This window comes from Solanum dulcamara, chromosome 8 (assembly GCF_947179165.1).
Source record: "Solanum dulcamara chromosome 8, daSolDulc1.2, whole genome shotgun sequence".
Taxonomy (NCBI): domain Eukaryota; kingdom Viridiplantae; phylum Streptophyta; class Magnoliopsida; order Solanales; family Solanaceae; genus Solanum; species Solanum dulcamara.
In genome coordinates this window covers 64,299,376-64,317,218 of record NC_077244.1, presented here as the reverse complement: position 1 = coordinate 64,317,218, position 17,843 = coordinate 64,299,376, and the positions used below count along the sequence as shown (strand labels likewise).

At 36.9% G+C, this 17,843-nt stretch overlaps 1 protein-coding gene across 2 annotated transcripts; it reads right to left on the bottom strand.

Moving 5' to 3' along the window:
• LOC129898708 (O-fucosyltransferase 29-like) lies at nt 1-16,195 on the bottom strand. Of its 2 annotated transcripts, none has more exons than XM_055973352.1 (9): nt 15,585-16,195; nt 7,785-7,869; nt 5,537-5,613; nt 5,317-5,405; nt 4,998-5,187; nt 3,844-4,025; nt 2,859-2,961; nt 1,412-1,740; nt 1-832 (listed from the first exon to the last, which is right to left on the bottom strand). In XM_055973352.1, the coding sequence occupies exons 1-9, from the start codon at nt 15,810-15,812 to the stop codon at nt 493-495; spliced, it is 1,623 nt and encodes a 540-aa protein (XP_055829327.1). In that variant the 5' UTR covers nt 15,813-16,195; the 3' UTR covers nt 1-492. The 2 variants fall into 2 exon arrangements, with proteins under 2 accessions (XP_055829327.1, XP_055829329.1); XM_055973354.1 differs by having other exon boundaries at nt 7,835-7,869; nt 15,585-15,761.
• Nucleotides 16,196-17,843: the final 1,648 nt, after the last annotated feature.

Sequence of the window (17,843 nt, the reverse complement as noted above, 5' to 3'; positions counted from 1 at the left end):
TTGAGAGAATACATCAGCAATCTTTTCGCCCACTTCTTTGCTGTGTACATATCTTACAGAAAAATGTATTAACAATTGTAGCACATCAGAATCCGCTTTCTAGAAAAACAGCGGTGAACCAAAAAAAACAAACAGATCTTGACAATTGACAGTGTCAAGTGCAGGGCTTCAGGCCCTGAAGTTCTGCAAAAGAAGGCACCTGCATATAATGTCAATGTGACAATGGTACAACACTTCCCCAAGTAACTTACATAGTCGGATTAACAATTCGCTCCATTCTGTAGGCTTCTGGCCTGAGTCCACTTCGCACACAGGTCTGAAACTTCACGGAGTATACTCCCTGCCCCTCTACCCTCCTCCAAACATAAATACTATGCTTTTTGCATGGCATGGTTCGAGTCCATGACGTGTTGCGTCTTTACGATTGAACCGATTCCCCGGGTCACAGGGGTCTATTATAATATAGTTATCTGTCCTGTCAAATTTCCTCCACTAATACAGTTTCTGCAAGCTCTTCTCATCAAGGTCACTGCTATTGTGTATGTACCTATATCTTGAATCTGGGAGACTTGGATTCGTACTGGAAGTATGATTGTTGTATTTGTCTATAAAGTTTGAATAATTGGATGTTGTCTTACAGATACACGAGGAAGGAAATTCATGAAACTCTCCACGGCCCGGTCTTACTTCCTCAGGTTCTCCCATGAATCCGCTTTGGCATGATTTCACCTTTCTAGAGAATGTGTCCCAGTCCATCTTATTTCGAGCCATGAACAAAGCACTGAGTCGTTTGGCATTTGGTCTGATGGTCCTCTTGTGCCCCATGTACCTCCTTTGGCATGACCAAGAAAACAATTAGCTCAATAGTGAAAAGAAGAAGATAGCAACAGGAATCAAAATTATTTGTAATGAAGTTCCACTTTTACAAATTTCTGAGTTGCCACTAATATCATTGTGAAAAGACCAGCTCTTAACTTCTAGTCCATTTGCAGACTAACAGACGTTGAAATTGAACACTTCCAGTTCCGGTGTTAACCTATTTCCAAAGAAATAGGCCAGAGTTTAAATCACATCTAATCTGAAAGTACTAAGAATCAGCAAACTTGATCTAGTTGCTAAGTTTAAACAACCTTTTTACCTTACACAAGGTAGGTAGGGGTAAGGTCTGTGTATACCCAACTCTCTCCAGACCTTACTTGTGGCATCCCACTGGGTATGTTGTGGTGGTGGTGATGGACCTACAGTACAATGCGCTTTAGGATCTTAATTTGTTTGTCCTTTTTGCTTAGTGTTGTAGTTCAACAAATTAGACACATACACCATCTAAGCATGAAAAACATGTCCCCAATGAACAAATATAAGATCAGATATGAGAAAGTGTTAAAAAAGAAAAACGAGTGAAAATCCTCACCTACTACCAGCAAGGATCTTAGCCATGTTCCCATTATTGTTGGTTACAAAGACATCACTTTCATCACATACAACGTAGTCAATTGCTGCAAGACGAGAAGAGTAGGGAAGAAAAGGTTTCAGCTCATCACCAGCAATTATCTCTTTGGTATAGAAGTTTGGAAACAGCTCTTTTAGAGGCTGCAGAGTTTTTTCTCCACCATATACTTCACCAGATGCAACATAAAGGTATGTGTCGTTTTTGAATCCAAGCGCCCGCAGCATAAGTCCAACTTCATGGGGTGTTAAGGGGCATCTTCCTCGTGTTCGCTCTTCATCAGGGATCAGCTCCTGAAGTCACAAGTGATGGAACTTTTGTTATCAAAAAGTACAGAAAACCTTTGGTATACAGATCATACAAGGTCCATATTAATAAGGAAAAAGTGGGTTAAAGGAGAGGTTTGGGGGTGGGGTGGGGGTGGGAGGTGGGAGGTGGGGGATGTTACCAGTTTGCACTCTTGTTTTTGAAGTAATATACAACAACAACAGCAACAAACCCAGTTCAATCCCACAAAGTGGGGTCTAGAGAAGGTAAAGTGTACGCAGACATTACCACTACCTCTCCGAGATAGAGAGGCTATTTCCGAATGTTTTTGAAGTAATATGATTGCTTATATTAAGCATATAACAATAAGACCAACATTTAGTGGTATTGGCTATTCATACAACTTTAATGGAGTGGTTATTTCTTTTACAAATGTAACAACAAAGATATAGGTGTAAAGCAATCATTCATTAATCCTGTAAATACCATACAACATCTGTCCAAATACTCTAAGAAAACAAGGCACTTTAAAACCCAGTATCCTCAAACTGTGTAATACTCACATAGAATAATGAAGAGCAATTTGCCGCAAACAGTTGCTCAGCAAGACAGATTAAACGATGTTCACTGGTATGGCAATAAACTGACAACTCTAAAATCCCAGATTGTCACCATAGTACACAAAATGAGTAGGCCACCCATCCCCACCCTAGGGAAAACATTAAGCTTTGGCCTTCGCATGTCTGGGAAGACTATTTCTCCAGAAGTCCCACTTCTTATTACTCCCTCCGTTCCTTTTTAGTTGTCACATTTACTAAAATACTTGTTCCAAAATAGTTGTCAATTTAAACAATCAAAAGAGAATTAATTATTTTTTTCCAATTTTTCCTTTTAGCATTAATTGTTCTAACTAAGAGGCACGTATATAGATAAAAATTAAAGATTAATAAGGGATATATTAGTCAAACTACACTTCTAATTAATTTTTTCTTAAGGGTTGTCTAAAACCTTATCATGACAACTAAAAAGGAACGGAGGGAGTATATTTAACACTTTCAAGCTCTTAATCTGATAAAGCAAAAGTCGCCTAAATTGCTGAATATTAAAGTTAAAAGTCATAATTCTTTAAGGAAAGAAATCCTACAGGTAAAGTAGCCCATCTTTTTCTTATCTCACCCAGTTCATATCTTTCCTTATCACCCCCGCCGTAGTAGCACCCAGAAAATGCTAGCATATCAGGTTCAAACCTGAAATATATAAACAACAGAGTGATGAACAGTAAGTGCCAATGGAAAGCATACATGTAAAAGGAGTTATCCTGGGTAACGGACATGTATAAGGAATAACATCAGAAAGATCTGAAATTTTGTATTAGCGAAGGAAAAGAAAGGTACAAATTGTAATTTAAACACACATGTAATGCTTAGCTAGCACAGATATTTGAGTATTATGAAGTATGAAGGTCAAAATACAGCTTTTCCATTTCAACAAAAGAAAACATGGATTTTGCAGCTCATTCTGTATCTGTCTAAGTTCTCATTACCAAACCAGTGAATAAGATCTCTCCTAATTCCTAAATGTCTATGATTCCCAGAACATACAAACTTGACCTCACGCTGATATGCACTTCTTAAAATTATGAATATAGCCTGAAGGATCACTGACATGGTCCGGGTAAACAATTATGACATCATGTATGGAAGGAAACTGTACAGCATTGAGAGATTCTTTTGATGAATAAGATTATTCAGAATATTAGGCCCACCACCATAAGAAACCCATCAGTTCTTTTCTTTTAGGCTTCAAATTAAACAAATGATTTGTTCATTCTTTCGGTGTGGTACAGGGAGATTTAGCCAATATTGCCCCTTGTTTCTGTATTCATTTTTTGGTTGCTACTGCCATCGTAAGGCGGAATTGGAACTTTAACCATAAAAAAGGAGGATTTGGGGGAAAAGAAAAGAGAGGTACAGAGTAACTTCTCCTGTTATGGCTGCATATCAAGAACAAAATCCTAAAAGTTGCAGCATTAATTTTCAGTTCCAAAATTCTGGCTTTGCTTTGAAAAATTACTACGCGGAGTTAAATAAACCAAGTTTAAATTTCGTAACACTATACATCAAACAAACCTCAAATGAACTGCAATGAAACGTCTTGCCATTTTTCGCATACGCCCTACAAGTTTCTGACCAAAATTTCTTATGGGCTTAGTGAATCTTAAAGCATGATAATTCACACGGCAACGCATTTTTTGTAGTTCCTCGTCAAGGTCATTAGCAAGCCGATAATCAAATTTTGTCAACTGAAGAACCTGCACACAATTTGGAGGTCAACCATCAATAAAACCCGAGCATAAGCATCTACTTTTTACTATCAATTTTGACTTGTATGCTCTATGGGAATAAATTGTTAAATTGTGTGTTCCATGAACCGTACAATTTCATTTCTTGAAGTCATGAATATATACTGAAGGACATCTGAAACAAGGAAAGCTCCACCAAAATTTGAACAACATTTACAAGATTGTGTCAAGCCGTAAATTTCCTAGTTGGTCTGGTAGACCAATTGACAAGTATGATACACATTTATAAAAATGGATTTGAGACTGTAATTGAGGAAATTTGGTTGAATGCTAAACATGTTTTCTTAGTTTGTTAAAACAGATATACATGCATTTTATTATGCTGGTAAATTTTCCACCCAGTGTTTGCCTCTTTCACTCCCTCATTTACCAAGGAAACAAATAATCGTCCATTACAGCATATCATTATCTGTACAGACCTATATAAACATCACAAAATGTCATGATCATGTAAATTTATGACCTCAACACAAGCCATCGGAAATAGCTTTTAGAACAAGAGATAAATGCTCCAACTGTACCATGATATAGCTATTCCCAGAGAAAGTGTAGAAATAACTTACTCTCCAGAACAATGAATTCCAAACAGATTTATATGGGCCATATTTGATATTACATCTCTGAGATTCAGAATAGATAGGCCAAACATGGGCTCAAGTTAATTTCTAGAAAAGCAAAGATGTGAGAATCCTGAAACAGAAACAAATTTAGGTCTCGGCGACTTGACTGCCTAAACAGCAAATTGAATAAGAGATCCAGAAGAGTGATCACATTCCCTCAAGTTCACTTAGAGTTTCCTGGCAAATATGAGGTTTGGGATAGAAAATACCAGCTAGTATAGGTGTGTAAATCATTGCATAAATATGATTTTTTTTATAAAAAAAAAACCAGAATCAACTGTTCCTTCTTTCTTTTACTTACACGTCTCCTTAAGAGTACTGGCAATACTTGGTCCAAGTAATATTCAGGTTCTGATTTTCTAGGAACACGCATGGTATATGGAGGTTTTCCCATTAACCTCATGACCTTCTCTGGAACTCTTTTAACAACAGTGACATCCTTCGCAAGGTAAGAGATGAACCATTTAACATCAAAGATGTTGAAAAAATCACTGCAGGATAACAGGATATCTCAGTATAAAGAGAGACAGAGAGAGCCAAACTTGCTTCTGTTATTACGATCCACTATAAACTTTTGCAACAGACAGGCTCCTCAAAATAAGTACAAAATGCCCACCAACCTGTCATCCTTCCAAAATGAATGATGATCCAACTCAGGTACAACTAAAGTGGCATTAAGAATCCGCGCAACAACTACAGCATCAGTTATCTGGTAAGCACGAGATAGACTCCAAATGTTAGACTATTACAATACAGTTATTAAATGAGCAAACATAAACTGTTTGAGAGATACCAACGATTAGTTGATGGATGATATCAAGTCAAGAGCAGCATACTTACTCCAGTCCTTTGTTGGTTGAGTCCTCCGCTAGTTGCAATAAGTAGATATCCATTTGAAGATAGCACATTTACAGCAGCTACATTTCATTTGAGAAATGTTATAGACCAAGGTAATCTCAGTAAATTTGAAGTCTAGCAAAATTATGAGATAGAAGAATAAAGGTGAACTTCAAAACTAAATAGGCAGGGGAAAGCCTTTCGGCAATTATCACAATGACCAAGTGCAAGCGCACATCAAATTTTTTGAAAAACTATGTTTTAACTCCTATTTGTGTAACATATCAAACAAGTCAAAAAAAGCATAATCCAATGCCATGGAAGCCAATAATTTATTCACTTCTACATATCTATGAGGATGCTACATATGACAATAAGGCTACTCTCTACTTTAACAGACCGATGGGACATGAGATAAGACTAAGATTATAAATTAGACAAAACACATTAGATCAGGCAATGCAGCAAATCTCCTTTTTTTTAACCTTCTTTCACCTTCTTGTTGGAAAGAAAATCAAATCAAGATTACAAAGGATCAAATCAGACTACAGATGCAAGTAGCATATATAGAGAAAGAAGATGAGAGAAGCTCGCTAAAGATAGCGTAGCTATGTCCAATGTAAACATCCAAATGCACCGTTGTCGGTGCAACACCATGATTACTGAAGATGTTAAAGAGAATGTGGTAGACCTAAAATTATGTAGAAAGAATTTATCTTAATTAACGTACAATTTTCTCGGAATTCATGTGGATTTAACGAAGACGGAACACAACAAAAGCAGAGTATTCGTACAAGAAACTAGAGATACAAACCAGCTGGAGATAAAGCTAGTTGTTAATGGCACATTTACATTAGGTCCTGTGCATGAATATCATATTTTAAGCTTGGTTAGAGATTGTATGATAATGTACAGATAGTCGTGCAATTTAGGGATCCCTAGTTTAAGAGAAAAACAACTTCTCGTAAAAGACAAATTATTGAGTAGCGGAATAAGCGCCCAAATGAAGCGAGGCAGTGTAGATAATTCATATAGCCGACCTCAACTAGTTTGGGATAGAGGCAGAGAAGTTGTAGTTGTTGTCTCTTGCTAGAACGAGCATAACATTTTGGTAATCAAGAAACTGATTGATGACATCACTTATGACCCTTACAACATAATGATCACAAGTCTGGACTTTGGAATACCGTTTTGTCTATCATATGGACACAAAGTCAAATATGCAGTTTCAAGTTATACTAATTCTGCAGCATACACAGTTATATGAAAATGCAGCATTCCAGTTATAGAGACTGCTGAGTTCAGACCTTTGTAACTGATTAACTGTTGCATATGTGTGCATCCTTGAATAAGGATACTTTTATTCATAAATCAGCTAGGTACATGCAATATATTTTAATAGAAATTTATCCTTCGCTGGCAATTTGACCTGCTTTCTTAATATCAAGTATGGCATGCTCCCTGTTAACGTTACATGGAGGTTTTGTTCTAGACCCAGTAAGAGCAGCAAACTACTAACGAACCACCTCTTCTTCCCTCCCTCCATCCATCTCTCTCTTGTTCTAGATCCCGGTTTGGGGCATGGCGGGGTTTGTTTAGACATCTTGATCACCAACTTAACCAGGCCTCCATATCTACACTTCAATAGCAATATTAGACACAACCTTGAGTTCAAAACTTCAAATTCACGAACTAAAGAAACAGGAATTTTCTTTATGTTTTAGCCAGGCGGTTGAAGGGAAAGGTAAGGGGGTAATGGTCAAAGACGAAAAAGGGCTATTTCCTTCGGGGGAATAAAAGAGTGTGGGAAACAAAGAGAAAATGTTAAAAATCCCATCAATCCTTAGAAGTTGGATGCTGACATTCTGAGTCTCTTTCACGTCCTTCCCATGCCAAATAAATGAATAATAAGAAACAAAGGCTATATACTTCTGGCATGGAGGAACCAATTTTCTCCCTGACCTTTTCTCACTCAATATCTTCAATCAGGCATACTCTATTTTTTCCTACTCGTCAGTAGAGTATCTGATTACATTTTTGGTAAGATGATAATGTAAGATGTAAATAACCTATTTCTATAACCCCTTTAAGATGTCTAAAGCATCAAAATTGAAAACTCTAAGCCCTAACTTTCAGATTATGACAAAACCAAATAGCATTGCCTAAACACAATACACGATATGAGCGACAACATCATAAACAGTTAGGACAGTAAATATCTGAAAGAAACCACACAGAAGCATTTACGTACAAGCAAAACGAGGGCCTCTCTCACTGCATCCATAGTAAGAAGTTGAATACCTTGACTTCCAAATATCAATTGGTGCATCTCCATCCTAAAATATATCAAGTAACAGAACACGTGATGCTTCAAAATACCTGGATAGGCAAAGCAAAAACTAATCTTTCAACTTCAATAGCTGCTACTGTTGGTTGCCAGAATCCTATAAACTTCAGGTCAGATTGCAAAGAACTGTTAAACTCATTCATTACTGTGTCATCTGGCAGAAGAAAATCATTCCATCACTCACCAGCAAACTTATAACATGAGATTCTGAATTCTCTCTTGGAATTCTAACCATTCCCAAAAGCAATAAAAGAGTTGAAAGTGAATTTAAACTATTCAATGGAGTTTACATATACCTCACTCTTTATTGAAATTCTTAAACATCAAATTTGGCACACAAGAAAAAGAAAAATGGGAGTTCTTTCTACAAAATACTTGGGGATGCCTTTGGGGTCAAGAACAAATGAAAAGAAATCTGGAATGAGGTTATAGAGAGGTATGATAAAAAGCTGCCGAGGTGGAAAACTTAGAACCTATTCTTAGGTGGTAGACTAACTCTTATTAACTTTGTGTTGGGTGCCCTTCCTACTTAGATGATGTTTGTCTTCCCATTACCTGGGTGTAGAAAAAAGGATTGACAGATTGAGGAGAGATTCCTTTGGCAAGGTAACAAAGAGAATAGAAGCATTAATCTTGTAAGATGGAATGTTCTAACTCTAAGTAAGATCGGGGCGGTTTGGGCATAAAGAACCTGAGGCCACATAATAGAAGTCATCTACAGAAATGGCTCTGGAGGTTCAACACAGGGGACCGAGCACTTTAGATAATTCATATCTCCCAGAAATATTGGATGTTGAATCAGTGAACTATAAAGGAAGTAAAAAATTCCTACGGTTGTGTTTGGAGAACTATCAGAAATTATTAAAACTTTTTGGGGTAACATGGAGATCATTGTGAGAGATGGAAGGAAGACTGATTTTTGGGATGATCACTGGATTGGTCAGAACAGCTTGAAGTCTACTTTTCCTGTACGTTATTCAATACGTCTCCAGAACCATGTTATGATCAACCAAATGTGGAGTCAACAAGTTGTGCTCTAAAATTTAGAAGAGCTCTCAATGATCGGGAAGTTGAGACCCTTACCACAATGCTTCAGTTATTGGATCTTATGGTGGTATCTCTGAATGTCCAGATGGTCTCAGGTGGAAACTGAATAGCAAGGGAACTTTTTCAGTAAAGACTGTCTATTGGAACTTGAATATAAAGAGGCCATGTGAATGTGAATTGGCCTTGGAAACAAGTTTAGAAAGTGAATATTCCAGTGAAAGTATCATATTTTTTATGGCTGTGGTGATTAGGAAAGCTTGCCTAACTCAAGAAAATCTACAAAGAATAGGTCTTTGGATTTGTTTCAGATGTCTATTATGTGGACAGGATGGTGAAAATAATGAGCATATGTTCTTACATTGCAAGAGAACTATAAATTAGTGCTACGTGTTCTTTTGTAGTATTTTGGATATAAATGAGTGATGCCTAGTTCTAGTTTCTAACAAGCTGGAAGAGTGTAGGGAAAAGAGGTGGTGACGAGGATTTGATCATCCCTACTTGCATATGGAGGATAGTGTGGAAAGAGGGGAACTCAAGATATTTTGAAGGCAGTAGCAGTTCTATCCAAATAATTAGGATGAATTGTCTTTTACTGTTTGTAAAGATCTGAACTTAGCACTTTTTTTGGATGCTAAGTTTTACTGTTAATGCAATTGTTACCCTATTCAAGAAAAAAAAAGATTTCCAAACCAAAAAACTTGCTATTGAACTGATAAAATAATACTAGATACTAAACTTGATAGTAGCAAAAATCCAACAAAGATATCTATGAAAACTTCAGTACGCCCAGCTATACTTGAAAGAGACAATAGAGCCACCACAATATGCCAATGCATAATTTTAATTCGATGAGAGTAGAGAAGCAATGCACCTACTACTACTACTACTTTGTGACAGTAAGAACTTTTTTTTACAAGATATGTGAGAACTTATAAAAGATTTATACATGTTGGTGAATTTTAATACTGCTTAACATTCAATACCGAAGGTCAAGTAAAGAGCTTTGGGTTAGACCATGCCAGCTGCCAAATATTACTCCATCCCAATTTATGTACTTGTACTTTTTTCCTTTTGGGGATGTCCCAACATGTTTGACGCTATCCCAAATTATATACAACCTTCAAGAATTAAAATTCATTAAGTTATTCAAAAGCTAAACCCCATGTGATGTTTCCTCTATCAAACTAAACTTTCAAATTTAATATTTTCCCACCATTAATAAAAGTCAAATGAAGATCTTAAACACTCTGTGCTACCTAATAATCCATTCCAGGATGTAGGGAGTACATTGTACTTTCTCCCTGTTCCCCCTGAGAATACCCTCTCAACAAATATGAAGAGAATGGCTATTAAATCCAGCTGAAGAATGGATGGTACAGTTGGATATTAGCTTTCAAGTAATTGGTTATAGTTAGTTGTAACTAACTTGACTCACACTGTTAAGAGTCAGTTTTTTGTTAGTAGTCTGTTAAGTAAATTTGTTAGCTGCAACAATTGGTGAATTGATCTGTATAAATAGCCCTTTAGAGTGGCTTCAGAAATATAAGAAAATAGTTCTTCTTTCACTCTAATCGAATTCTCTCTAGTTCAATGTAGCTTAGCTCAATTAGTTGCAGCTTCATAGATAGATTCTAACATGGTATCAGAGCAGCAATACTGAGAGATTGATCTGCGAAGAATAAGACAGAAATTGATGCTGTGAAGCTCTAAGAGGAGCTTCTGAAACGAGCATCAATGGCAGTAGACGAAGTAATCGAAGTAACAGCACTAAATCACAATCATCCATTCTATCTCCAGACATCTGATACACCTGGAGTTGTTCTCATTCCAATCAAGTTAACAGGACCAGAAAACTACGCCCTATGGAGTCGATCGATGAAGTTAGCTCTCAGGGAAAAAGGAAAGCTTGGATTCATTACTGGACCATGTGCAAAAGAAGATTACAAAGGAGCATTAGAAGAACAATGGGAAAAATGCAATGCAATAGTGTTGTCTTGGATTGCAAGCACTGTTACAAGTGAATTGTTGCCAGGAATCATATACGCTTCGAATGCAAAGAAAGTTTGGGCAGATTTTGAAGAGAGGTTTGATAGATCAGATCTTACGAGAACCTACCATCTGTGGCCTGAAATTGCCACTTTAAAACAAGGTAATGATTCTGTTACTTCATATTACTCGAAATTGAAGGATCTATGGTCTGAATTAGATGTGATGATTCCATCACCTGGATGTAATTGTGCAAGTTCAGCTTTCTATGTGGAGCATCTAAGTCATAGAGGTTACTCCAATTTCTGATGGGATTGAATGAGAGCTTTGGGAATATTAGAAGTAGTATCTTAGCTAGAAAACCTATAGTAACTGTGAATGAAGCATATGCTGTAGCAGCACAAGAAGAAAGCCAAAGAGCACTGGGAGTTATGGACAAAACAAGGGATGCATTAACACTTCTAGCAGGCAGATCTCAGGAATACAAGTCAAGGCCAAAGAAGTTTGTACCACCTGATATAATTTGTGACCACTGTGGGTTCAAAGGTCATTTTAAGGGTGATTGTTATAGGTTGGTTGGATATCCACCAGATTTCAAAAGTAAGAGGAAGGGAGCTGATGATTTTAAGCATAATTTCAAGCCTGCAAATGCACATCTCACAAAGAATGCTGATGACTTTACCAATAGTGGAAGATACATGGAGAATCGCATGTCACCAACTCAGTATCAGGATCTCGTTGACAAAATGGATAGAGCAGGAACATCAGACTGTGCTGCTAACATGTTAGGTATCAACTCCTTGCTGTCCAAAGCTAATAAGGTTTATGAATGGATAGTTGATAGTGGAGCTACACATTATATAACACCTAATGAAGATTTACTAACTACCATTAGAAGAATAAAGCTAATAAGGTTTATGAATGGATAGTTGATAGTGGATCTACACATTATATAACACCTAATGAAGATTTACTAACTACCATTAGAAGAATAAAAGATAGTGATTCTAGTGGTGTACAAGTACCAACAGGTAATATATGTGATATCAAGGGTACAGGAACCACAAGCATCTTAGAAGGCCATGAACTTAAGAATGTCCTGTATGTACCAAACTTCAAGTTCAATCTGCTATCAGTCTCCAAACTAACCAAGGAACTCTCTTGTTCAGTTTCATTTTTCCCTGATTTCTGTGTATTTCAGGGACTCTTCAATGGCAAGGTATTGGGGATTGGTAGGGAGAAGGAAGGATTGTAGATACTAAAGGAGTCAATAAAGTCCACAATAAATGCAATGGTTGCTGAGAATGAAAATGCAGATGCAAAGCTATTGCACTTGAGACTAGGACATGCATCAACTGGAGCAATACAGCATATTCACTCACTAAAGCACCTCCCAAACAAGAATGGGCAACACAATTGTGAGATATGTCCTTTAGCAGAGCAATGTAGATTGAAATTTCCTATCAGTAGCAGCAAGGCATCTAGACTTTTTGAACTGATTCATGTTGATATATGGGGTCCATATAGCAAACCTACTCATGATAGGAAGAACTACTTTGTGACTATAGTAGATGATCATAGCAGGTACAAATGGTTATGTTTGATCAATTCTAAAAGTGAAGTCATTGTAGTATTGAAAGATTTCATTGCTTTAATAAGAAATCAATTTGCCTTGTCTGTGAAAACACTGAGATCTGATAATGGGTCAGAATTTTTCAATTCTTCAGTCATTGATTTGCTTGCATCTCATGGGATTAGGCACCAAAGTTGTGTTTATACCCCTCAACAGAATGGGACAGTGGAGAGGAAACATAGACACATCCTAGAAGTGGCTAGAGCACCGAGGTTTCAAAGTTTATTGCCTATTCATTTCTGGGGAGAATGTGTTAGAACTGCAGTATATCTGATCAATAAGCTAGCTACTGATGTGCTTGAAGGAAAGACACCTAATGAGATGCTACACAAGAAAACACATGGTCTTGATCATTTGAGAGTGTTTGGACTTTGGTTGCCTATGCTATGCAACTAGATTCCCAAAAGGGGACAAGTTTGCACCTAGAGCTAGAAAGGCAGTGTTTCTAGGATATTTAGAAACTCAGAAGGGGTACAGACTATATGATCTAATTGAGAAAGTTTTCTTTGTGAGCAGAGATGTCTCATTCAGAGAACATATCTCTCATCATCATGAAGGAAGCTCAGCAGTTGACCTTGACATGTTTGAGTTAGCTACTTCAGTAGATGCAGATCCTTCACCTAGGTGTGACAAACCTATTGTGTTAAACCATACAATGGAGGTGACTAATGATGATAGCACATCCTCAATACCAGACTATCCCACTGAATGCAATATTGAAAGTAGTTCAAACATCAGAGTGCCAACTGATAATGCTGTTGCAGAACCAGACCCTGAAGGAAATTCAGATGAAAGGTATTTAGAAGAGGTACCACTAACAGTTCAAGAAGAAACTATACCATTAGAGGTCCAGGCAGAAGATCACACCAATATCAAGCCCACTAGGAACACTAAGCAGCCCACTTGGCTTAATGATTATGTTACTACTTCCAAATCATCTAAACCATCTGCTAGTTGTACCTATCCTACCTCAGATTACATAGACTACTCTCATTTGTCATCTCCTTACCAAGCTTACTTGAGTGCTTTCTTCTCACCAGTAGAACCTAAGTCTTTTAAGGAGGCTTCTCAGGATGACAGATGGATTGCAGCAATGACTTATGAGATAAATGCTTTAGAAAGTAATCACACTTGGTAAGTAGTTGACTTGCCCCCGGAAAACAGGTTGTTGGTTCAAAATGGGTTTTTAAAATAAAATACAAGGCAGATGGGACTGTCGATAAATATAAAGCAAGATTGGTAGCCAAGGGCTATAATCAGAAAGAATGATTGGATTATCATGAGACATTCTCACCTGTTGCAAAGATGGTGACAGTGAGAACAATTATCAGCATTACAGCCTCCAATGAATGGCCTTTGAGGCAAATGGATGTCAATAATGCTTTCCTACAAGGTGATCTCTATGAAGATGTCTATATATCTTTGACACAGGGATTTCACAAGCAGAGGGATTTCACAAGCAGGGGGAGACAAGGGTGTGTAAGCTTGTGAAGTCTTTATATGGTCTGAAGCAAGCTTTTAGACAATGGAATATAAAGTTTCTACAGCCTTAATAGAAGCAGGGTATACTCAGAACTCACATGACCACTCTTTGTTCACCAAACATGCAGACAATGATATTGTAATAGTCCTGGTCTATGTTGATGACTTGTTGATCACAGGAAGTAGCCAACAGATGATAGATAAAGCTCAAAGGACCCTACATAGCAAGTTCAAGGTGACAGATTTAGGACAACTCAGATATTTCCTAGGAATTGAAGTGTTGAGATCAGAAAGAGGAATCCTACTTAACCAAAGGAAATATACATCAAAGTTACTCTCCACAGTAGGACTGAGTGGTGCCAAACCAGCTTCTACTCCTATGGAGATAAACATGAAGCTTACTACAGTGGAGTATGATTCAATAGTTGGAAAAACTGATGATCCTATTCTAGATGACATTCACAGTTATAAGCAGCTAGTTCGGAAGTTGATTTATTTGACAATCATCGGACCTGACATTTGTTTTGTTTTCCAAGTTCTTAGTCAATTCATGCAAATGCCAAAAATATCACATTGGGATGTAGCTTTGAGAGACCTTAGATACTTGAAGATATCACCAGGGCAAGGAGTATTACTAAAGAGAGGTTCAATCACCACTCTAGCAGCCTTTTGTGACTCAGATTGGGCAGCTTGCCCTAACACCAGAAGATCAGTGACAGGCAATGTGATACAACTTGGAGAATCATTGATCTCATGGAAATCCAAGATGCAACACACAGTGAGTAGGAGTTCAGCAGAGGCTGAGTATAGAAGCATGGCAGGAGCAGTAGCAGAGATTTATTTGGTTAGTAGGATTGCTCAAAGAATTCAGGGTGGAGGTCACTACACTAGTTTGACTTTGTTGTGACAGTAAAGCAGCTATGCAAATTGCCTCCAATCCAATTTTTCATGAGAGAACCATGCATATAGAGATTGACTGTCATTTTGTATGGGAAAAGCTCAAGGATGGCTTGATCAAGACAGAATATGTTGGGACCAAATCTCAGTTAGCAGACTTGCTTACAAAGGGATTGGGGTTAGCACAGCATCAGTTCCTTCTTTCCAAACTAGGAGTTCTTGACATCTTCCATCCTAGCTTGAGGAGGAGTATTAAATCCAGCTGAAGAATGGATGGTACAGCTGGATATTAGCTGTCAAGTAGTTGGTTATAGTTAGTTGTAACTAACTTGACTCACACTGTTAAGAGACAGTTTTTTGTTAGTAGTTTGTTAACTAAATTTGTTAGCTGCAACAATTGGTGAATTGATCTGTATAAATAGCCCTTTAGAGTGGCTTCAGAAATATAAGAAAATAGTTCTCCTTCTTTCACTCTAATCGAATTCTCTCTAGTTCAATGTAGCTTAGCTCGATCAGTTGCAGCTTCATAGATAGATTCTAACAATGGCAAAACAGCAGCAGTAACTTTTCCACATTAACAAAAAAATCAAACTTTGTCGAAAACATAGTCAAAACAAAGTTAAATCGGCCATTTTGTTTGTGCCTACAATTCAAATTACCTGTTTGTAGAACCAAGCACTTTTAGCGAGTCGGTAAGAGTACAATTCGAGATTGGATGCAACATAACCGGTGAAAAGGGAAATCAAACCTAAGGCAAACAGCATAAACCCACAAACTGTGGTACATGAGATTGGTCGCCTCAATAACCAACAGCTAAACAAGAAATGCTGCTTCTGGGTATTAGCCAATACTCCACAACTATACCTCCAAACTTTCGCCACACCCATATCTACAGCTACTTAATTTTGATCTTCTGATACTGGCAAGTATCAACCCACCACAGGGAATGACAATTAATCAGTACCACATACAAAATGAAGCTGTTACAAGCAGTGCCCACCACTGTGTGCTGTCTGTATAAATGATGTTGGCCGTCTAAGAGCCATTAAAAACGATTGAATTCACTCCTTCTGCAAATGCTTTTTCCCCAGTTCAAATCCGGGTGTACACTGATCAATAAAAGACTCAAAATCAATTATTTTCGTCTGTTGAATGTTGATGTAACCCGCGAATAATTCCCCCAGCAGAAGCAGAGGAGCGGGTTTTACAAATCTGGTAGACTGTGGAGCGTTCTCAAATGTGGAGTGTGAATGTGTGATAGTTTCTTTTCTTATGTCATTTAAAAAAAATTATGACTAATAGTTTTATGATTAATGAAAATGCTTCAAAATCATTATTAAAAAAAAACTAGAGAATTGTTATAAAATAAACTAACTTAGCAAAATAAAAAAAAGTAAGAGAAAATAGAATCGAGCAGATTGAGAAAGGGAGAGATTCGTATCTTACATTTTAATTGCCACAGAATGACAATTTATAACAAGAAAATGAATAAATGGTGGGCAACTTGCATCCACTCATCCATTTTCAAAACATGGCTTAGTGGAACATCCACTCATCCATTTTCAAAACACTCCCCCTTGGATATCCACATGTAATAAAAAAAATTACAAGAAACAATATACAAAGTTATCTTAAATACACATAAATATTGTGTCTCGTTAAAATCTTACAAGAAAAAATTCAGTGGGAAAAAATCTAGTGAAGCAAAAAGAGTACACATATCTAGTAATACGCTTTGAGTGCTGCCTCATTAAAAACCTTACCAGGAAAATTCAGTGGGACAAAACCTTTGCTAAGGGAAAAAGAGTACAACGCGTATTTTACTCCCCCTGATAAAAACATCACTTAATATCTCGAAGGCGACGCATTCCAATTTTGTATCTCATTTTCTCAAAGATTGAAGTTGGCAATGCCTTGGTAAACATATGTGTTAAATTGTCACTTGAACGAACTTGTTGGACATCTATTTCACCCTTCTTTTGAAGATCATGACTAAAAATAAATTTTGGTGAAATATGTTTTGTTCTGTCTTCTTTGATGTATCATCCCTTCAGTTGAGCTATACATGCAACATTTTTTTCATACAATATTGTTAGAACATCTCTTTTCAAAGAAAGGTCACATGTTTCTTGAATGTGTTGAGTTATTGATCTTAACCTAACGCATTCTCGACTTGCTTCATGGATGGTTATTATTTCTGTATGATTTGAGGAAGTGTCAACCATAGTTTGCTTTGTTGAACGACATGATATAGCTGTCCCACCATATGTAAATAAATAGCCTATCTGCGATCGATCTTTATGGGGATCAGACAAATACCTCAAATCTGCATAAGCAATCAATTATGACATGAATTCATTTGAGTAAAACAATTTCATATCAATGGTCCCTCGGAGGTATCTGAATATATACTTAATTCCATTTCAGTGTCTTCGTGTTGGAGAAGAACTAAATCTTGATAACAAGCTTACAGAGAAAGCTATATCTGATCTAGAATTGTTGGCAAGATACATTAATGCACCAATTGCGCTAAGATATGGTATTTCAGCACCAATAAGCTCTTCATCATTTTCATGAGGTCGAAACAGATCTGTATTAATATCAAGAGATCTCACAATCATTAGGGTACTTAATGGATGTGCTTTATCCATATAAAACCTCTTTAAAATATTTTCAGTATATGTTGATTGATGTACAAATATTCCATTTGTAAAATATTCAATTTGTAGATCAAGACAAAATTTTGTCTTTCCGAGGTCTTTCATTTCAAATTTTTCTAGACATTTTACTGCTTTTGGAAGTTCTTTTGGAGTTCCAATAATATTCAAATCATCAACATATACTGTTATTATGACAAATTTAGATCCAGACCTTTTCATAAAGATGCAAGGGCAAATTGGATCATTTTTATATTCTTC